Source organism: Ictalurus furcatus, chromosome 16 (genome assembly GCF_023375685.1).
Source record: "Ictalurus furcatus strain D&B chromosome 16, Billie_1.0, whole genome shotgun sequence".
NCBI classification, from domain to species: domain Eukaryota; kingdom Metazoa; phylum Chordata; class Actinopteri; order Siluriformes; family Ictaluridae; genus Ictalurus; species Ictalurus furcatus.
Window position 1 is genome coordinate 23,009,401 of NC_071270.1, and position 16,869 is coordinate 23,026,269.

At 37.9% G+C, this 16,869-nt stretch overlaps 1 protein-coding gene across 3 annotated transcripts in view; it reads left to right on the plus strand.

The window, feature by feature from the left end:
- The window catches only part of pstpip2 (proline-serine-threonine phosphatase interacting protein 2), a 33,240-nt gene extending 16,673 nt beyond the window's left edge, over nucleotides 1-16,567 (plus strand). For 2 of the 3 annotated variants that reach the window (XM_053645201.1, XM_053645199.1), the window contains 9 exons: nucleotides 2,224-2,322; nucleotides 6,043-6,088; nucleotides 7,753-7,832; nucleotides 9,054-9,152; nucleotides 12,790-12,886; nucleotides 13,018-13,090; nucleotides 13,199-13,233; nucleotides 13,339-13,405; nucleotides 15,895-16,567. In XM_053645201.1, coding sequence (XP_053501176.1) covers nucleotides 2,224-2,322; nucleotides 6,043-6,088; nucleotides 7,753-7,832; nucleotides 9,054-9,152; nucleotides 12,790-12,886; nucleotides 13,018-13,090; nucleotides 13,199-13,233; nucleotides 13,339-13,394 — 585 coding nt within the window. In that variant the 3' untranslated portion in view covers nucleotides 13,395-13,405; nucleotides 15,895-16,567. Of the gene's footprint in view, nucleotides 1-2,223; nucleotides 2,323-6,042; nucleotides 6,089-7,752; nucleotides 7,833-9,053; nucleotides 9,153-12,789; nucleotides 12,887-13,017; nucleotides 13,091-13,198; nucleotides 13,234-13,338; nucleotides 13,406-13,724; nucleotides 13,872-15,894 lie in introns of those variants that run through there. The other variant, XM_053645200.1, reaches the window with a different exon arrangement.
- The last annotated feature ends 302 nt before the right edge of the window (nucleotides 16,568-16,869 follow it).

Below are 16,869 nucleotides of genomic sequence, written 5' to 3' on the forward strand. Positions count from 1 at the left end.
ATGTTATTATAACATTTATACATCCTTACCGTAACTCTGGCCAAATGACTTTTAGCGAATTTAGTTTCCATGGAAACTTACAAGTTAGTAAGTTAGTAAAAGAGTACAGTGACAAATAAGTGTGAAACTCAATCTAGGTTCAGTTTTTAAAAAGACAAGCTGATGATCGGATTTTTACATTTTATTCTCGGGATATTTTCCTTGCCATAGAGCGTGTGTTTTGAAATAGACCTTGAAAACAATTTATGTGCATTAAAACTGAAATATATGAAACGTTCTGTGCTAAAGCGAACAGAGCAGACAGTGTTGTTTATCTGTTATCAAAAAGAGCTTGAAATGTCTTTACTGCGAGTGTGAAGACATTTGGTCAGTGTAAAAGCGTCTGTAGTTGCAGAACCACGTGATGGTAGTTACTCCGATTATGATGGCAAGAGGAACAGAAGTGCTTCCGTCATAAAAAATGTAAAAAAAAAAAAAAACACGAACCTTTATTACAGGACATTTTCTTTTTCATCTGTATGTGTTTGTGTACCTGTTCCTGTTTCATCAACTTTCACTATCAGATCCTGATAAGTGGTTCAATGTTGCTAAGCAATTTCTCACTTTGTATCTCATGTGAATGGATTTTTTGTTTTTTCCCGGAAACGTTCCACCCAAAAAGCAAGCATACAGCAGTGATTCTTTTATTCCAAATATACACGAACACTTAAGACCTGTTTGGTGTTTGCTTCTTTAGTTGCAGTGGAGCTGCGAGGCTGCTTGGATGTGTGCTGTTATAGGAAAATAATCAACTACACACACACACACACACACACACACACGCACACACACACAAAAAAAAGAGTTATTTTTCTAGTTATAGAATTCTGCAATAACATGTCCGGAAACATCTAATTTCTCTTTTACCACGGCAGATTTGATCCATTTATAGTTCCATGTAATGTTGAGGAACGTCTGCAAAGCATGTTAGTTCCTGTTGTCACTTATCTTGTAGCAGTCAGCAACAGCCATTTTCTCACCACCCAAAAAATGCAGCTTGTGATATTACAGAAAAAGCACAAAGCACAAAGTCTCCGTCCTGAAGACGTTCCCTGGGTGGGAAAAATGACGGCTTTACCTCTGACTGTTACAAAGTGCTGACACTGGAGACTTTTTCCAAACATATAACACACAAACATCATCATATCAACAATCACACGTGTTTTTGAACAGTTCATGTAGAGGGCTCACTGTACCGTTGTCTAATGGAGTATAGAAGATTAATCAACACCATCTGACCAGAACAGCAATTAAATCAGATTAATTCAATCAGATTCAAGAATTCAACACTGTGGTACATCCATCCATCCATCCATCCATCCATCCATGTTCTATACCGCTTATCATACAGGGTCACGGGGAACCTGGAGCCTATCCCAGGGAGCATCGGGCACAAGGCAGGGTACACCCTGGACAGGGTGCCAATCCATCACAGGGCACAATCACATACACATTCACACACCCATTCATACACTACGGACACTTTGGACATGCCAATCAGGCTAACATGCATGTTTTTGGACTGGGGGAGGAAACCGGAGTACCCGGAGGAAACCCCCGCAGCACGGGGAGAACACGCAAACTCACACACACAGGGCCACAGTGGGAATTGAACTCCCGACCCTGGCGAACGTGCTAGCTACTGAACCACCGTGTACCCTACTGTGGTATATAGTTGTGTGAAAAAGAAAGTACACCCTGCTTCAGTTCTACACTGCAATGAAGGAGGATGTACTTTCTTTTTCCCCCATGACTGTACATGGATGATTATGTAGTTTCGTTTTGATTTTAAATATGTAAATAAGTACTGTCCATGCTGTTTTACAAAAAGTTTGGTTATTTAACAGTGAGAATATGAAGCTTGATGATGATTGAACTAAATATATTATAATTTGGGCATGTATGTATTTATTTATTAATTTAAAAAAAAAAATTAATTTAGGTTCTCATTACTTGTTAGCTACATTAGCCTTGTATCTCCAGTGACTCTAGAGACGTAAACCTCATGCATCACACATATGCCTAATGGATTACATTTAGTGTAGTATTATTATTATTATTATTATTATTATTATTATTATTACATGCTATCATGAAGAACTATGATAGCTATTGCTGGGAAAGTTTGTCTCAGAATGCTCAGAACATCACTCTTACTAGCAAGTGTGTGTGTGTGTGTTCCAGACTAAGAAGACCTACGAGCAGAAGTGTCGTGATAAAGAAGACGCCGAGCAGACGATGAACAGGAACGCCACCACCAGCAACGCCAAACAGCAGGATAAGGTATGTAATGATGCAAAATTTGCGAGCTATCATGAGAAATGCTCACGATTTTAACGCAGTTAACAATTTTATTACAATACTGGGTAGAATTCCTTTAAGATAGAAATAGCGATTTCTATAATAACTATACGGCTAGCTATTTCATATAATTATAATTACCATTCAATGGGATGCACAGTCCCAAACTCTAGCTTTCATCAGGGCAAAGAGTGTTCTGAAATGTTATACAAATGTAAAGATTTTTCTCAGTTATTTTATGCTTCCTGAGCATAAAGTAGGGGAGGACGATATGAAAAAAATATTATATCATGACTCTCAAAGGCATTTCTACGATGCACGATATGTATCTCAGTATATACGTATATTTGCGAACAGTGTCTCAGCAATGTAGTATTTGTCTGATGATGAATTAATTCAATTAAATTTTTTACATCTGAAAAAAATTGTCATGATGGTAGGGCTGGGCTGATATATATCGATACTAGAGATGCACCGACGTATCGGCCGATAATCGGCTATTTTTCCCGCTATCGGTATCGGTCGATAGTTTAAAAACATCCGATGATCAGAGCCGATTGTATCCCGTCACTCAAATAAAGGGCGGGAAAACACATCAATTCCGCGCCGTGTGTTAAAGATGATGTCTCTCGTGTGGAATGATGATAAAACTGCAGTTTGTAAATCTCTGTAAGCTCTGCACTGATAAAATTTTACATCGGACGCCGCAGCAGCGAAGCGCCGTCGAGTCTAATTCAGAACCCCACCCCACCCCCCGCCACGCGCTATTCGCCCTACGCACACTGAATTAAAGTGCCAGTACACCGTTGAAAGATTTAAATGAAGATGAGTGACAAAAAAATAATATATAATGCACAGAAAAATCTATTTATAGAGTAGTATGTTTCACATGCAGTTAATGTTAATATCGTCCAAAAAAAAAAAGTTTCTATTAGGCCTATATATGACCAGTTTGATGTTGAATGATGATGTAGAAATGCTTTTGTTTGTGGAGAGTGAATGTGAAGACTAACAGGAGGTTTTTTTATATTTTTTTATTTTTTAGAATTCAGTTAATGTTAATATGAATTAATAACATTCAATAAGTTAAGAAATCTTACTTTAATCTTCAGAATTTAGTTCATGTTAATTAGAGTAACGTGTTTTCTGTTTCTGAGACCAGTTACTGTGAAACAACTTGTTGAAATGGAGCGAATAAAGTTTTTAATCTTCATTTCTTTCAGAATTGTGGAATTAATTTTTATTCATTTAAAAGAAGGTATAAAAGGCAGAACGATCGGTATCGGTTAAAAACTTTTATTTTGCTTTGTCTGTTTAAGTTGATTCCATCCAAAAATGAATTGCTGAAATACAATAATGAAATATTCCTCAATCTGGCTTATTTATTTTTATTGATATGTATCATAAATCAGATTTTTTTATTTTTTCCTGTTACTGAAATTAGAAAAACAAAGCACCGTTCTTCACACAGGCATATTTTTTGTTTAAAAATGAGAAACGATTGTGTGTGATAATGCCGTAAAGAAAGTAAGCGTTGTGTTTCGGGCTTGCTGATGTTTATGCAGGCTTTGGGGGGGGGGGGTGGTGTATCTCGCATGCTAGTATAATCATTACCTTTTCGCACTGCAAAACACCAAAATGATTCATGATTAACTCTGGGAGTGGATGGACAAAGAGTTCTGTAGATTGAGTGAATCACTAGACTCGACTTAGACTTCCTGTCAGCTCTCTGTGTCAGAGTGTTGTGTGTCTTTACACTTTACTGACAGCTTTCCTTCTAAGTAACTCAATTCCAATCTAGCTTCGAGCGGCCAAAATGTTATCATGTCTTAGCTGCTAGCCAGCTCCTAGCTGCTAGCTGCTACTCAACAAAAGTCTTCTACACTAAAATCTAGATGAAAAAGAGTGAATAATTCCATATGTAAAGACTTGGGGATCTTTCTCCGCGGCCACAGCCTGGCAGTTTCACTTTGACTCGTGTCCTCGCGGTCAAATTCTTTTCACTTTTAAACTCTATTTCAGTAATGTCGCATCTTCTTTATCGCTTCATGGCAAGTTCTTGCTCATATGCATCTCTCAGAATATCTTTGGTTATGGTAATAAAATACAAGTCTTATTTTGGCTACGTGAAGCTAAGTAAAGCTAAACAACCTTTTTATTCAAGGGGAAAAACACTCTCACACAGAGCATTGAGAAGAAGTTCGTTGTCCACTCTCTGGTTTAATGATTTTTTTTTTTTTTTAAGCTGTGTAAAATGGCTCTGGTGTGCCAAGGAGGAAATGATAACATTGACATTCAGAGCACATAAAATGTTTCCTGGTCTTGCTTGAAAGTTTTGTAAAACAGTGAAGCCCCGACTGATAGAGATCGAGGCAACTTAAAACACACCTGAGCAGTGCGTAGATATTTTATACAGCAATACTGATGAATTTATGAAGGCGTTGCATTTTTCTTCATCCATTGTGATGCTTTTCCAGGCTTGTTCTGTGGCCTCTTTTGGCCGGGGGCGGCGGGGGGCGGGGCGGGTTCCCTTCAGTCTCCTCTTCAGGACGTGAAACACAGCTCAATTGGGTTAAAGTCGGATGATTGACTTGGCCAGTCTAAAACCTTCCACTTTTCCCCCTGATGAAGTCCCTTTGTTGAATGTGTTTTGGGTCATTGTCTTGCTGCATGATGAAGTTCCTCTCAGTTACATTGCATGCATTTCTCTGTAAATTGGCAAACAAAATGTTCCTGTAATTCATTCTGCTGCTACCATTATCCAGCCTGTTCCAGAAGCAGCCATGCAGTCCTTTTTAACAACAAATGCAGTCTTCACATTCGAAACCCAGGGCTCAAACTTGGACATTTCAATACTTTTGGAGGGGACTGTACGTCAAAATGCGCAAGATGATATTTTTAGGATAGTTTTATGCACCGTTGCGTTTACGTGGAAGAACGCACAGCAATCGTTACAGTTATCATTATGAGTTGACTGAGATACTATGTTTCAGTGTTTTATTTTTTCCCCACCCATATCTTTAAAGTTTTATTAACAGCACATTCATGACACTTTGAGAACACTTTGTAGAAGGTATTACACCTGAATTATGGGCTTCGTAAATAAGAACAAGAAGTTCGTATAAGTAGTAGATACCGTTGTAAAATATTGGCAGAATTATAGAATTCGAATAAGTTTTATTCTCATACAAGTTTGACAAGTAATCGTTTTAAAATAATGTGAATAATCACTGCCTTGAATGTATAAGGTTGTATTTACGTTACGAATGTTAAACTTTTATCTGCCATGTCAGTGTAAAAAAAAAAAAAAAAAAAACGAAGACTTTTTACTTACATAAACTATCAATTTAAGAAATGATCTTGAATACATAAAAACCTGTACATTCCTCAAACTGTCATGTCTTGCCCTGTCGAATCGCTCATGACCGTCGTTTTTATTAGATTCTAAACAGCATGAGCACTGACGATCAAACTTCAGTTTGAGCTCTGCAAAAGAGAGAGAGAAAGAGAGCGAGAGAGAGAGAAAGATGCATTGACGAGAGAAGACGAGTATTGCCAAAGTGTGTTTATTTCTGACTCACAGGAAAAGTTGACTGAGTGAAGAGTGTTGCACAGCCTTGATACGATTCTCACGCTTTCTCCCTCATTCTTTCTCACTTTGTTTCTTTGCATCTTTCTTTCTTACTTTCTTTCTCCGACCAGCTCTACGCCAAAGCACAGCAAGCCAAACAGTCAGCAGAGGAAGCAGGTGAGCTCATTTACAAATCATTTACATCGAGAGCTAGATTTAGATAAGCACATACGCCCGTCTCGTGCATGGAAATAAATCAATGTGCATAAATTGGTTTGTAGATTACATCACTGAGCACTTTATTAGGAACACTACGGTATACTAATACTTGTTAGGGCTTCCCTTTGCTCTCAGTTCTTCATGGCATGGATTGCACAAGATGTTGGAAACATTCCTTTGAGATTCTGGTCCATGTTGATTTGATTGCGTCACGCAATTCCTGCAGATTTTCCAGGTGCACGTTCATGCTGTGAATCTCCCGTTCTACCACATCCCAAAGGTGTTCTATTGGATTCAGAGCCGGTGACTGGGAAAGCCATCGAAGATCATTAAAGTCATTGTCATGTTCATGAAACCAGTTTGAGACGACTTTTACTTTGTGACATGGTGCGTTATCATGTTGGAAGTAGCCATTAGACGAGGGTAAACTGTGGCGATGAAGGGATGCACACGGTCAGCAATAATACTCAAATAGACTGTGGCATTCAAGTGATGATTGATTGGTATTAACGGGCCCAGAGTGTGCCAAGAAAACATTCCCCACACCATTACACGACCTCCACCAGCCTGGACTATTGACACAAGGCAGGTTGGGGCCATGGATTCATGCCATTGGTGCCTATTTCTGACCTTACCATCTGTGTGCCTCAGTAGAAATTGAGATTCATCAGACCGGGCTACGTTTTGGTTCTTGGCTGACAGAAGTGGTACCCGATGTGGTCTTATGCTCTTTTAGCCTCAAGATTTAAGACGTTCTGCATTCTGAGATTACATTTATGACATTCAGCAGACGCCCTTATCCAGAGCGACTTTTTTTTATTTCATTTATACATCTGAGCAGTTGAGGGTTCAGTCTGGCCATTCTCCCTTGACTTCTCTTATCAACAAGGCGTTTCCTCCACAGGCCTGTTGCTCACTGGATGTTTTTTCCCCCTTTATTGCGCCATTCTGAGTAAACTCTAGAGACTGTTGTGCTTGAAAATAGGAGATTAAAAAACAAAAAAAACTCGAACCAGCCCGTCTGGCACCAACAATCCTGCCATGGTTAAATCAACGAGATCACATTTATTTATGTTTTATCCCCATTCTGAAGGTTAATGAGAACATTCCCCAAAGCTGCTGGCCCGTATCTGCATGATTGTGGTGCTTTGGTGTTTTGATGATGATGATGATGATGGTGGTGGTGGTGGTGGAGAGCACTTTCGCTTCAAAATCTCCCATAGTAGCTCAGAGATCTGGTGAATGTGAAGGCAACAGCAAATTATTTATTTATTTATTTATTTATTTATTTAATATTATTTCTAGCCTCGTGAAACCATTCAGTGAACCCCTGTGGATGGGGGCGGGGTTATCATGGAAGAGACCACACCCATCAGGATAGCAATGTTTCATCACAGGATAAAGGTTATCAGCTAACCACAGTACTGATATTCAGTGACATGGATTCAAACCATGCCATAAAATCAATTTTAAATAATGCCCCCCGCCCCCACCCCCACCCCACAGCATAACCGAGCCAATGTTTATCAGCCTTCTGTATTAGCATATTTATATACATAAACATCTATACACATGTATGTACAAAAAGTGCTGGAGTATAATCTTGGGTGTGTCTTATACAGACAAAATTTACAACCAGAACGTGCTTGCATTGGGAAAGATGCGGGAGGAATGGCTGAATGAGCATATTAAAGCATGTGAGGTGAGAAACACACACACACACACACACACACACACACACACACACACACACACACACACACACACAAAACAGGGTGGTGTGATAGGCAGCCTGACACAAAGCAGAGCTATTCTTACCAACCTGAAGTTGATTATTTTCCTGTAACAGCATGCCCTGAAGTGTTTTACTCCTCTTATACCAGAGCGATTTACCAGTGATTACAGTTTTTAAGTATTAAAGAATGACAGATCATATTTTTTTGTATCCGTTCATAGAAGGGGTGGGGTGATGGGACAAAAATATCATATCACGATATTCAAGACATTTCTGTGATACACAATATGGTTCGTGATTATATATATATATTTTATATATATATATATATATATATATATATATACGGTAGGTTTCTGAACAAACTGGCGATAGTAGTGTTACATTTCAAAATCAACCTTTAAAAAACGTGTAGAAAACTAAATCAAATTTGCTTCCAGAGATTATAATTGTTATTGTTTGAATTTTTTATGATATTTTTAAAAAATCATGATATCTACAGTATGCCAAAAAATGTGTATCGTGACGTAGTTCATTACAATATCGATATTATATAGTCATATCGCCCAGCCCTAATTCCTACCATGAAAGAACTTACATTTGAGCAGCTATAAACAGTTGTTCCCTCACCGACTTCAGTTTTTTTTTTGTCTCACGATATTAACACGACAAAAAAATTAATTAATTAAACTTAAAAAAAAAATTTTTTTAAAAACACAGCTTGTCATTTTAATGAGAAACCGGGAAGCACAAAGTCCTCTGTCCTGAAGACTTTCTCATGGTGGAAAACGTACTGAATGTTTTGAATCACCGACACTGGAGACTCCTTCCATAAACGTTCAATAACGTCGCCTTACAGAGAACGTCATGATATCAATGATGATATTTTTTTCCCCCCGTTGGTAAATAAGAGCATGTTTTCATCAGTTCATTATTAGACTCAGATTATGTAAATGGTCTACCATTCAAGTCCCTGGGAATGAGCCGTTACTATAGAAACGATAACGTATAAGAACGAGCACGTTAATAGAAACGCGTTGATTGAATTTCAGCCGGAACGACCATCAGAGCTGCTGTTATAGAAAATGAACATATTCTGAGTATTCTGAGACGTTCGGAAATTCAGTAGCGCTGTGGTATAACTATGATGTATTAATATTCATTTCGTTTTTCTGTATCTGTGTTTAGATGTTCGAGAAACAAGAAGCGGAGAGAATCGGCGTGTTGCGGAACGTCGTGTGGACTCACCTGAACCAGCTCTCACAACAGTGCGTGAGCAGCGATGAGGTAACGCTATACCGGCTTGTGATGATAAACATTCAAACTTTTCAGTAACGTTCAATGCCATGCTATTTTCGAATGAAATTCAACTAAATTAGACTCAATTACGTCCTTGACATATAAATATATCAGTCATGTGTTCTACAAACACCTCATACAACCATTGGGAATGTCCTCCACCATGTCTTCCTGCTCTTCACACATTTCCTCATCCAGCTCAGACCTGCCTGGCTTCAATATCGCTATCAACAGGAAGTCAAAAACTTCTTCATCTGTCACATGCTCTCCTTTATTTCAAAACAGGATAGCAATATTCAGTATGTAATGCAATATAAAGCATCTGCTTTTACAGCGGTGGAAAACTGTACAACAGCATAGGTTAGTGAATGAGCTAGCAAAAATGTCGCTTCAAAAAGGAAAATCATGCTCTGTAGATGAATGAATCATCACTCTAAGAGCTGTGTGAGTAATAAAGTTATTTTTCCTATAGCCAATTTGTGCTCATACGGAAATTTGTACAGCTATGACTTTTTTTTGTTTGTTTGTTTTTTTTCTTTTTACTTTTATTGTGACTAAAAGTGCACCCTTTTGTACAAAAGGCTAAACAATACACGAAGAAAACTCTTCAAATGTCTTGAAGGTGGTGAAAGGAAAAAGTCCAACGTGATTCACAATGAGTCAGTGGGAGAATGGTAAATGGTAAAAGCACTTGTATAGAAACTTAGCGGTTCTACAAAGCGCTTTACACTGGTTCTCATTCACACAAACACGCACACACCAATGGTAGCAGAGCTGCCATGCAAGGCGCTAACGTGCCATCGGGAGCAACTTGGGGTTCAGTGTCTTACCCAAGGACGCTTCGGTATGCGGAGTCACGTGGGCCGGGAATCGAACCGCCAACCCTACGATTAGTGGACAAGCCGCTCTACCACCTGATCCACAGCCGTCCACAATGGTGGAGATTTGGGGTTTTTTTGGTTAATTTTTTGGTTAATAACTTTGGTTAATATTACAGGTTTATTACCAGACAGTTGATCAATTTTATTTAAAAGTGATCCTCCCCAAAACACCGCTGTTCTCTGCCAGGGAAAAAAAAAATCTGCGGCTATAATTTTCCATGTTGAGCAGAACTTGCTTGAGGGCAAAAACCACTAGTTTCCGAGTATCGCAGCTGTCTAAAGTTAAGTTTAATTGGAATAAAATGAAATAAAGTAAAACAAACTAAAATAAGAAAGTATGAATCTTGAAAATACCACATTTGCCCTGAAAAGACCGAGCATAAGCATGCTGCTTTCTGGGTGGTCAGGACCTCCTTCCTGTCTCTGCTGTCAAATCAGCAACACCCTGGACAATCTTTATGCACACGTCTGTGAGCACATGTAAACATAAAAAGCAGTGGTTTAAAAAGATGAGACAAATCTTCCAACACAGGAAGTGTCTCAACATCCTGTGCACTTTACTTCAACCATTCAATACACACTGACACTTTAGCTGGCAGTGTGAAGGGCCTTTAGGTTTTGTGATAATGCACAGCATGCCTGGCAAAGTGATACAGATAACCACAGACACGTTCTAAACGCTAAAAGAGCATGTTAACTATGTGCATCAACCACTCACCATTCTCATTATTTACAATTCAGAACAGTGTGTGTTGGGCAGAAAGCTAGTTAGTTGGATTATTACAGGGCCATAATAGAGAAGGGCCAATGGGGGAATTTCGCCAGGAGACCGGGGTTATACCCCTACTCTTTTACGATAACTGTCCTGAAATTTTTAATGACCACAGAGAGTCAGGACCTCGATTTAACGTCTCATCTGAAAGACTGTGCTGTTTTTACAGTATAGTGTCCCTGTCACTATACTGAGGCCGTACGCAGACCACAGAGTGAGCACCCCCTGCTGGCCTCACTAATACCACTTCCAGCAGCAACCTTAGTTTTCCCCGGGAGGTCTCCCATCCAGGTACGGGCTAGGCTCAACCCTCAGCTTCAGTCTGAAACCAAGTGAGAATTGCAGGGAGACATGGCTCTGTGACATTGTTGCTAGTCAGTCAGAACATCAGAGGTGCTTCCTTGCTGCCTGCTAGTCCCTGTAGAGAAAGTGTGGCCTTGCTGCCTTTCAGTCGCTGTAAAGGAAGTGTGGCCTTTGAGCCAGTCCCCTATTTTACAGACACCTTTATCCAGAGTGACTTACATTTATCTAATTTAAACAACTGAGCAGTTGAGGGTTATGGGCCGTGCTTAAGTGGCAGATTGGCAGTGTTGGGAGTTGAACTCTCAACCTTCCGATCAATAGGCCTCCTTTACAAGGATTAACTGGCACCAAGGCCTCCTGTATGGGGACTAACTGGAATGAAGGTCATGCCTCATTTACTGACAGCTGTAATTTATAAATAAATAAATAAAAAGTTGTTGCCTTGGTGCATAAGGAAGTCATGGCTCTGGTTCCAGTCAGTACCCATAAAGAAGGTGTGGCTTTGGTGCCAGTCACTCCCTGTAAAAGAGGCATGGTCTTCATTTCAGTCAGTCCCCATAAAGGATGGCTTGGTGCCAGTCAGTTCTCCTAATGGATGCATGGCCTTGGTACCAATTAATCCTCATAAAGGATTAAAGGATATTTTTTTCTTGAGTATAAAAATTAAAAAGCCATCATGCCCATTGCAAAAACTGTCAAACATCATTTGAAATCAGTTCATTTGCCAGTACCGCTCTGGTACAGAAATTTGTGTTGGCATGTTGAAAGCATCTGAACAGAGAATTGCACTGACAGGAAGGCAGGAAGTAACAGATATGCATTGGACAAATATAGAAAGCGCAGGAGTAGAAACACAATGCCATAGAAGGACGTAAAGTGTGTTAAAGTTTTGAGCCACTAAGAATTGTCACAACAGCTTTAGTGCAGCTTGGCACAAATTCTACAAGTCTCTGGAACTGTACTGGAGTGATGAGCACTGTCCTTCCAAAAGATATTCCCTCACTTGGTGTTTTGATGATGGAGGGAACGGGGATTGTCTAACAAGTCGCTCCAAATTCTCCCATAGGTATCCAGTTGGGTTGAGATGTGGTGAGCGTGACGGCGTTAACATATGATTTTCATCCTCATTAAACCATTCAGTGAGCCCTTGCGCCTTGTGGATTGGGGCAGTCTCCCATTAGGATAGAAATGTTTCATTATATGATAAAGTTGATCAGTCAGAATAACATTGTATTGATTTGCACTTGCCTTTTTTTTTTTTTTTTTTTGGAGAAAACGAAAATCAATAAAAAATAAATGCCCCCTTAGGGCATAACCGAGTCAGAGAATTCCCTTTCATTTCTCAGTCATTTGTGAGTAACATTAGGCATGAACAGACAAAGTACAGGGGATTATGATGTGTGTAAACAGTGAGAGTAGCAGTGTAGACATGTCAGTTCAGCAGAAGAGACCATGTGATACACTGCAAGAATGCACTGCAGCACAAACATCCAAGTACTAGATAGCCGTGTACACACCGTGTGATATAAGAATATAGTGTGCTTTTGTGACGTAAACTCGGAGCCTGCTGATGCAGTTTGCCTGTATATAAGATGCTGAATATGTAATGTTAGCCTGCATTTCTTTGGTGTGTCTGTGTGTGTGTGGGCGGTTGACAATTTCATTGCAGCTCTATGAGGAAGTGAGGAAGTCTCTGGAGCAGTGTGACATTCAGGAAGACATCGAGCACTTCATCAACCTGAGGAGAACCGGAGACAAACCCCCAGGTGATGCACACACTGACCAAACACACGATTTTGTCGAGTGATATGGTGAAAATAGGTGGAGCTTAAGTTCAAATTGAATCATCCAGTCGTAATCTTATCGTAGTAATGATTGTAACATTCACGGTCCACAGCTCCTGTACCATATGAGAATTTCTACAGCAATCAGAGAGCAATGCCAAACAGACAGCCGCCGTCCGTTACCAGGTGCGTCATCGTCACTTCCTGCTATTAAGCTGCTTTCCTCTTTACCTGAAAAGCTGAATTGATCTGAATAATGAATAAACAATCGGATTGCGTCATGTTCTGCTTTAGGAGAGGAGCCGCGCCTCCACCGCCGAACACAGAAGGTCTGAAAAATACACGTTTTCGTATTTTCTGTCCAATTGCTGGATTACGTTTTACTTTTACACCGTATGATAAGTTAATTTACATCATAATAATCTTTTCCCTAGGTGATGTGGTGTATTCAACTATAAATGATCCAGGATACAGTGTTATTCGATACTAACAATGCACAAGGTAAGCCATAGGTCATTAGACAGCTAATGGGATAGTTAAAATGTACATCATTTCTCAATTAAAGCTAAAGCAATGGAAATAAGCAGTTTAGCACCATACAAACGACAAGTCTAAATCATCCCACACGCATATGAAAAGACAACATCTGGCTCATTAATAGCCTTTGTACATCAGCTGCATCTCAAAAACATACTGGGAGACTATATGGATTTTTTTTTTTTTTTTTTAAACCAATAAACAAGAATTTGTTTTCTAAAATGTCACCTTCTGCCGTTGGGTGACACCTTTCCAAGTCAACTGAAGATGTTTGTGGTTACAGCCAATTAGGATGGATAACGGGTCCGAGGCTCACTGAAACACAGAACACTTCTTAGTAAACTACCCCCAGGTGCACATTCATCCCTACCACTCATTCACCAGACTACACCCTCCAGTCGCAAACTGCCACCCGACCACGCCCAGCCTAACAAGCCTAAATATATATATATATATATATATATATATATATATATATATATATATATATATATATATATATATATATATATATATAAATAATATTGTTTTAACAAACCTACATAGTTCACCTTAAATGTACATGGAACATAGGTACCTGACCTAGATAGCTAGGTCACATTCTTACTGAGGACTTCTATATAATGGGCAAGTTTAGCTTGCTAACTTTATTCAGCTAACAAGTGAGTTTATGCCATCTGCTTGGGCAGCACCTCTGCTTTCAGTGCCATGATATCCTACGTGCTGTAATCGTAAAACATTATGTCTTGAATGTGCCAAAAAACAACAACTTTGTAAACATCAAGAGAACTGGATGCCTTCAGTTTCTCTCAAATAGTAGTAGTAGTAGTAGTAATAGTAACAGTAATAGTAGTAGTAATAGTAGTAGTAATAGTATTAGTAGTAGTAACAGTAATAGTAGTAGTAATAGTATTAGTAGTAGTAACAGTAATAGTAGTAGTAGTAGTAGTATTAGTAGTAATAGTAGTAGTAGTGGTAATAGTAGTAGTAGTAGTAGTAGTAGTAGTAATAATAGTAGTAGTAGTAGTAGTAGTAGTAGTAGTATTATTAGTAGTAATAGTAGTAGTAGTGGTAATAGTATTAGTAGTAGTAGTAGTAGTAGTATTATTAGTAGTAATAGTAGTAGTAGTGGTAATAGTATTAGTAGTAATAGTAGTAGTAGTAGTAATAATAGTAGTAGTAATCGTAGTAGTAATAGTAGTAGTAGTGGTAATAGTATTAGTAGTAGTAGTACTAGTAGTAGTAGTAGTAGTAGTAGTAGTAATAGTAGTAGTAATAATAAAAGTGGTAGTAATAGTAGTAGTAATAGTAGTAGTAACAGTAATAGTAGTAATAGTATTAGTAGTAGTAATAGTAGTAGTAATAATAATAGTGGTAATAGTAGTAGTAACAGTAATAGTAGTAGTAGTAATAGTAGTAATAGTAATTGTAGTAGTAGTAATAGTATTAGTTGTAATAATAGTAGTAGTAATAGTAGTAGTACTAGTAGTAGTAGTAGTAATAGTAGTAGTAGTAATAATAATAGTAGTAGTAATAGTAGTAGTAGTAGTAGTAGTAGTAGTAATAGTAGTAATAATAGTAATTGTAGTAATAGTAATAGTATTAGTTGTAATAATAGTAGTAGTAATAGTAGTAGTAGTAGTAGTAGTAATAGTAGTAGTAATAATAATAGTGGTGGTAGTAGTAGTAATAGTAGTAGTAGTAGTAGTAATAGTAGTAATAGTAGTAGTAATAGTAGTAGTAGTAGTAGTAATAGTAGTAGTAGTGGTAATAGTATTAGTAGTAATAGTAGTAGTAGTAGTAGTAGTAATAGTAGTAGTAATAATAGTAGTAGTAATCGTAGTAGTAGTAGTACTAGTAGTAGTAGTAATAGTAGTAGTAATAATAAAAGTGGTAGTAATAGTAGTAGTAACAGTAATAGTAGTAATAGTATTAGTAGTAGTAATAGTAGTAGTAATAATAATAGTGGTAATAGCAACAGTAATAGTAGTAGTAGTAATAGTAGTAATAATAGTAATTGTAGTAGTAGTAATAGTATTAGTTGTAATAATAGTAGTAGTAATAGTAGTAGTAGTAATAGTAGTAGTAATAATAATAGTGGTAGTAGTAGTAATAGTAGTAGTAGTAGTAGTAGTAATAGTATTAGTTGTAATAATAGTAGTAGTAATAGTAGTAGTAGTAATAGTAGTAGTAATAATAATAGTGGTAGTAGTAGTAATAGTAGTAGTAGTAGTAGTAGTAGTAGTAGTAGTAATAATAGTAATTGTAGTAATAGTAATAGTATTAGTTGTAATAATAGTAGTAGTACTAGTAGTAGTAGTAGTAGTAATAATAGTGGTAGTAGTAGTAATAGTAGGAGTAGTAATAGTAGTAGTAATAGTAGTAATAGTAGTAGTAGTAGTAGTAGTAATAGTAGTAGTAATAGTAATGTCAGTTGTGTTCTTCTGTTGCAGAGAATCCTCCCCGCTGTGTCAATGTTAACTCTTCGATGTGGTGTTCAGTAGGTGCCACTTAGAATTCACCTCAAATATTCAGCACATAATAATAAGAAGTGAAGAGAACAGAGAGTAAGAACGCCACACATTTCACTACACTGATACAGCCAATGTGTAATTTATTTCCTTTTTTTGCCTGTTTGAATATCAGAATCATATAATATATAGTAATATGGTAATTAAGCCTTCAGTAAATTTTTTAATACCGTCAGTAGATATGTTGACCCATTGTAAATATACACTGGATTTTACTCTTAGTGCGTGTGTGTTCGTTTGCGAGGTCTGTCTTGTTAGCAGATTATTCTGTTCACGAAAGGCACAGCTGTCTTTCTTATTTATTTTTTTTTTATTGCATTCAGTTATTTAAAAGTTGTCATTTTTAAAAAATGTACTGTCTTTCAAATGGCCAATGTGGTAATGTCATGTACAGAACACCAGGAAAGACGTTATTGAGGACATTTTGTAATAATATCAAACTGATAAAATGTGTTATGAACAGTTCATATCAGGCTTCTGGTTTATCTGTTTGCGGACAGAAAGTAGCGTGAACTTTTGTTGCGATTTAATGACTGCTGTGCTGTTAAACTGCCCTGTGCTTCCTGCTTTTAATAAAATCTGATTGTCATCATGATGTCGCCTCTGATCTCCTCTGGAGGAAAAGCTGACATGCCACAGTCCACTGATGCCGAACAAGGACGAGATCAAAGTAATACACAGATATAAATAACGTGGATGGATTTTCCGTTTATACACACATTACCACAGATAGATGGCTGTGCTGTTATGTAAAGAATAAAACATTTGGGGGTGTGCTGTTTTAGGGTAATAATTAACGACAGGGTGGCGTGATGTGGCATGATGAAAAGACTAGTTACTGTTACCACCCCAAAGCTGATTATTTTCCAATAACAACACGTGGTTTATTCCTCTTAT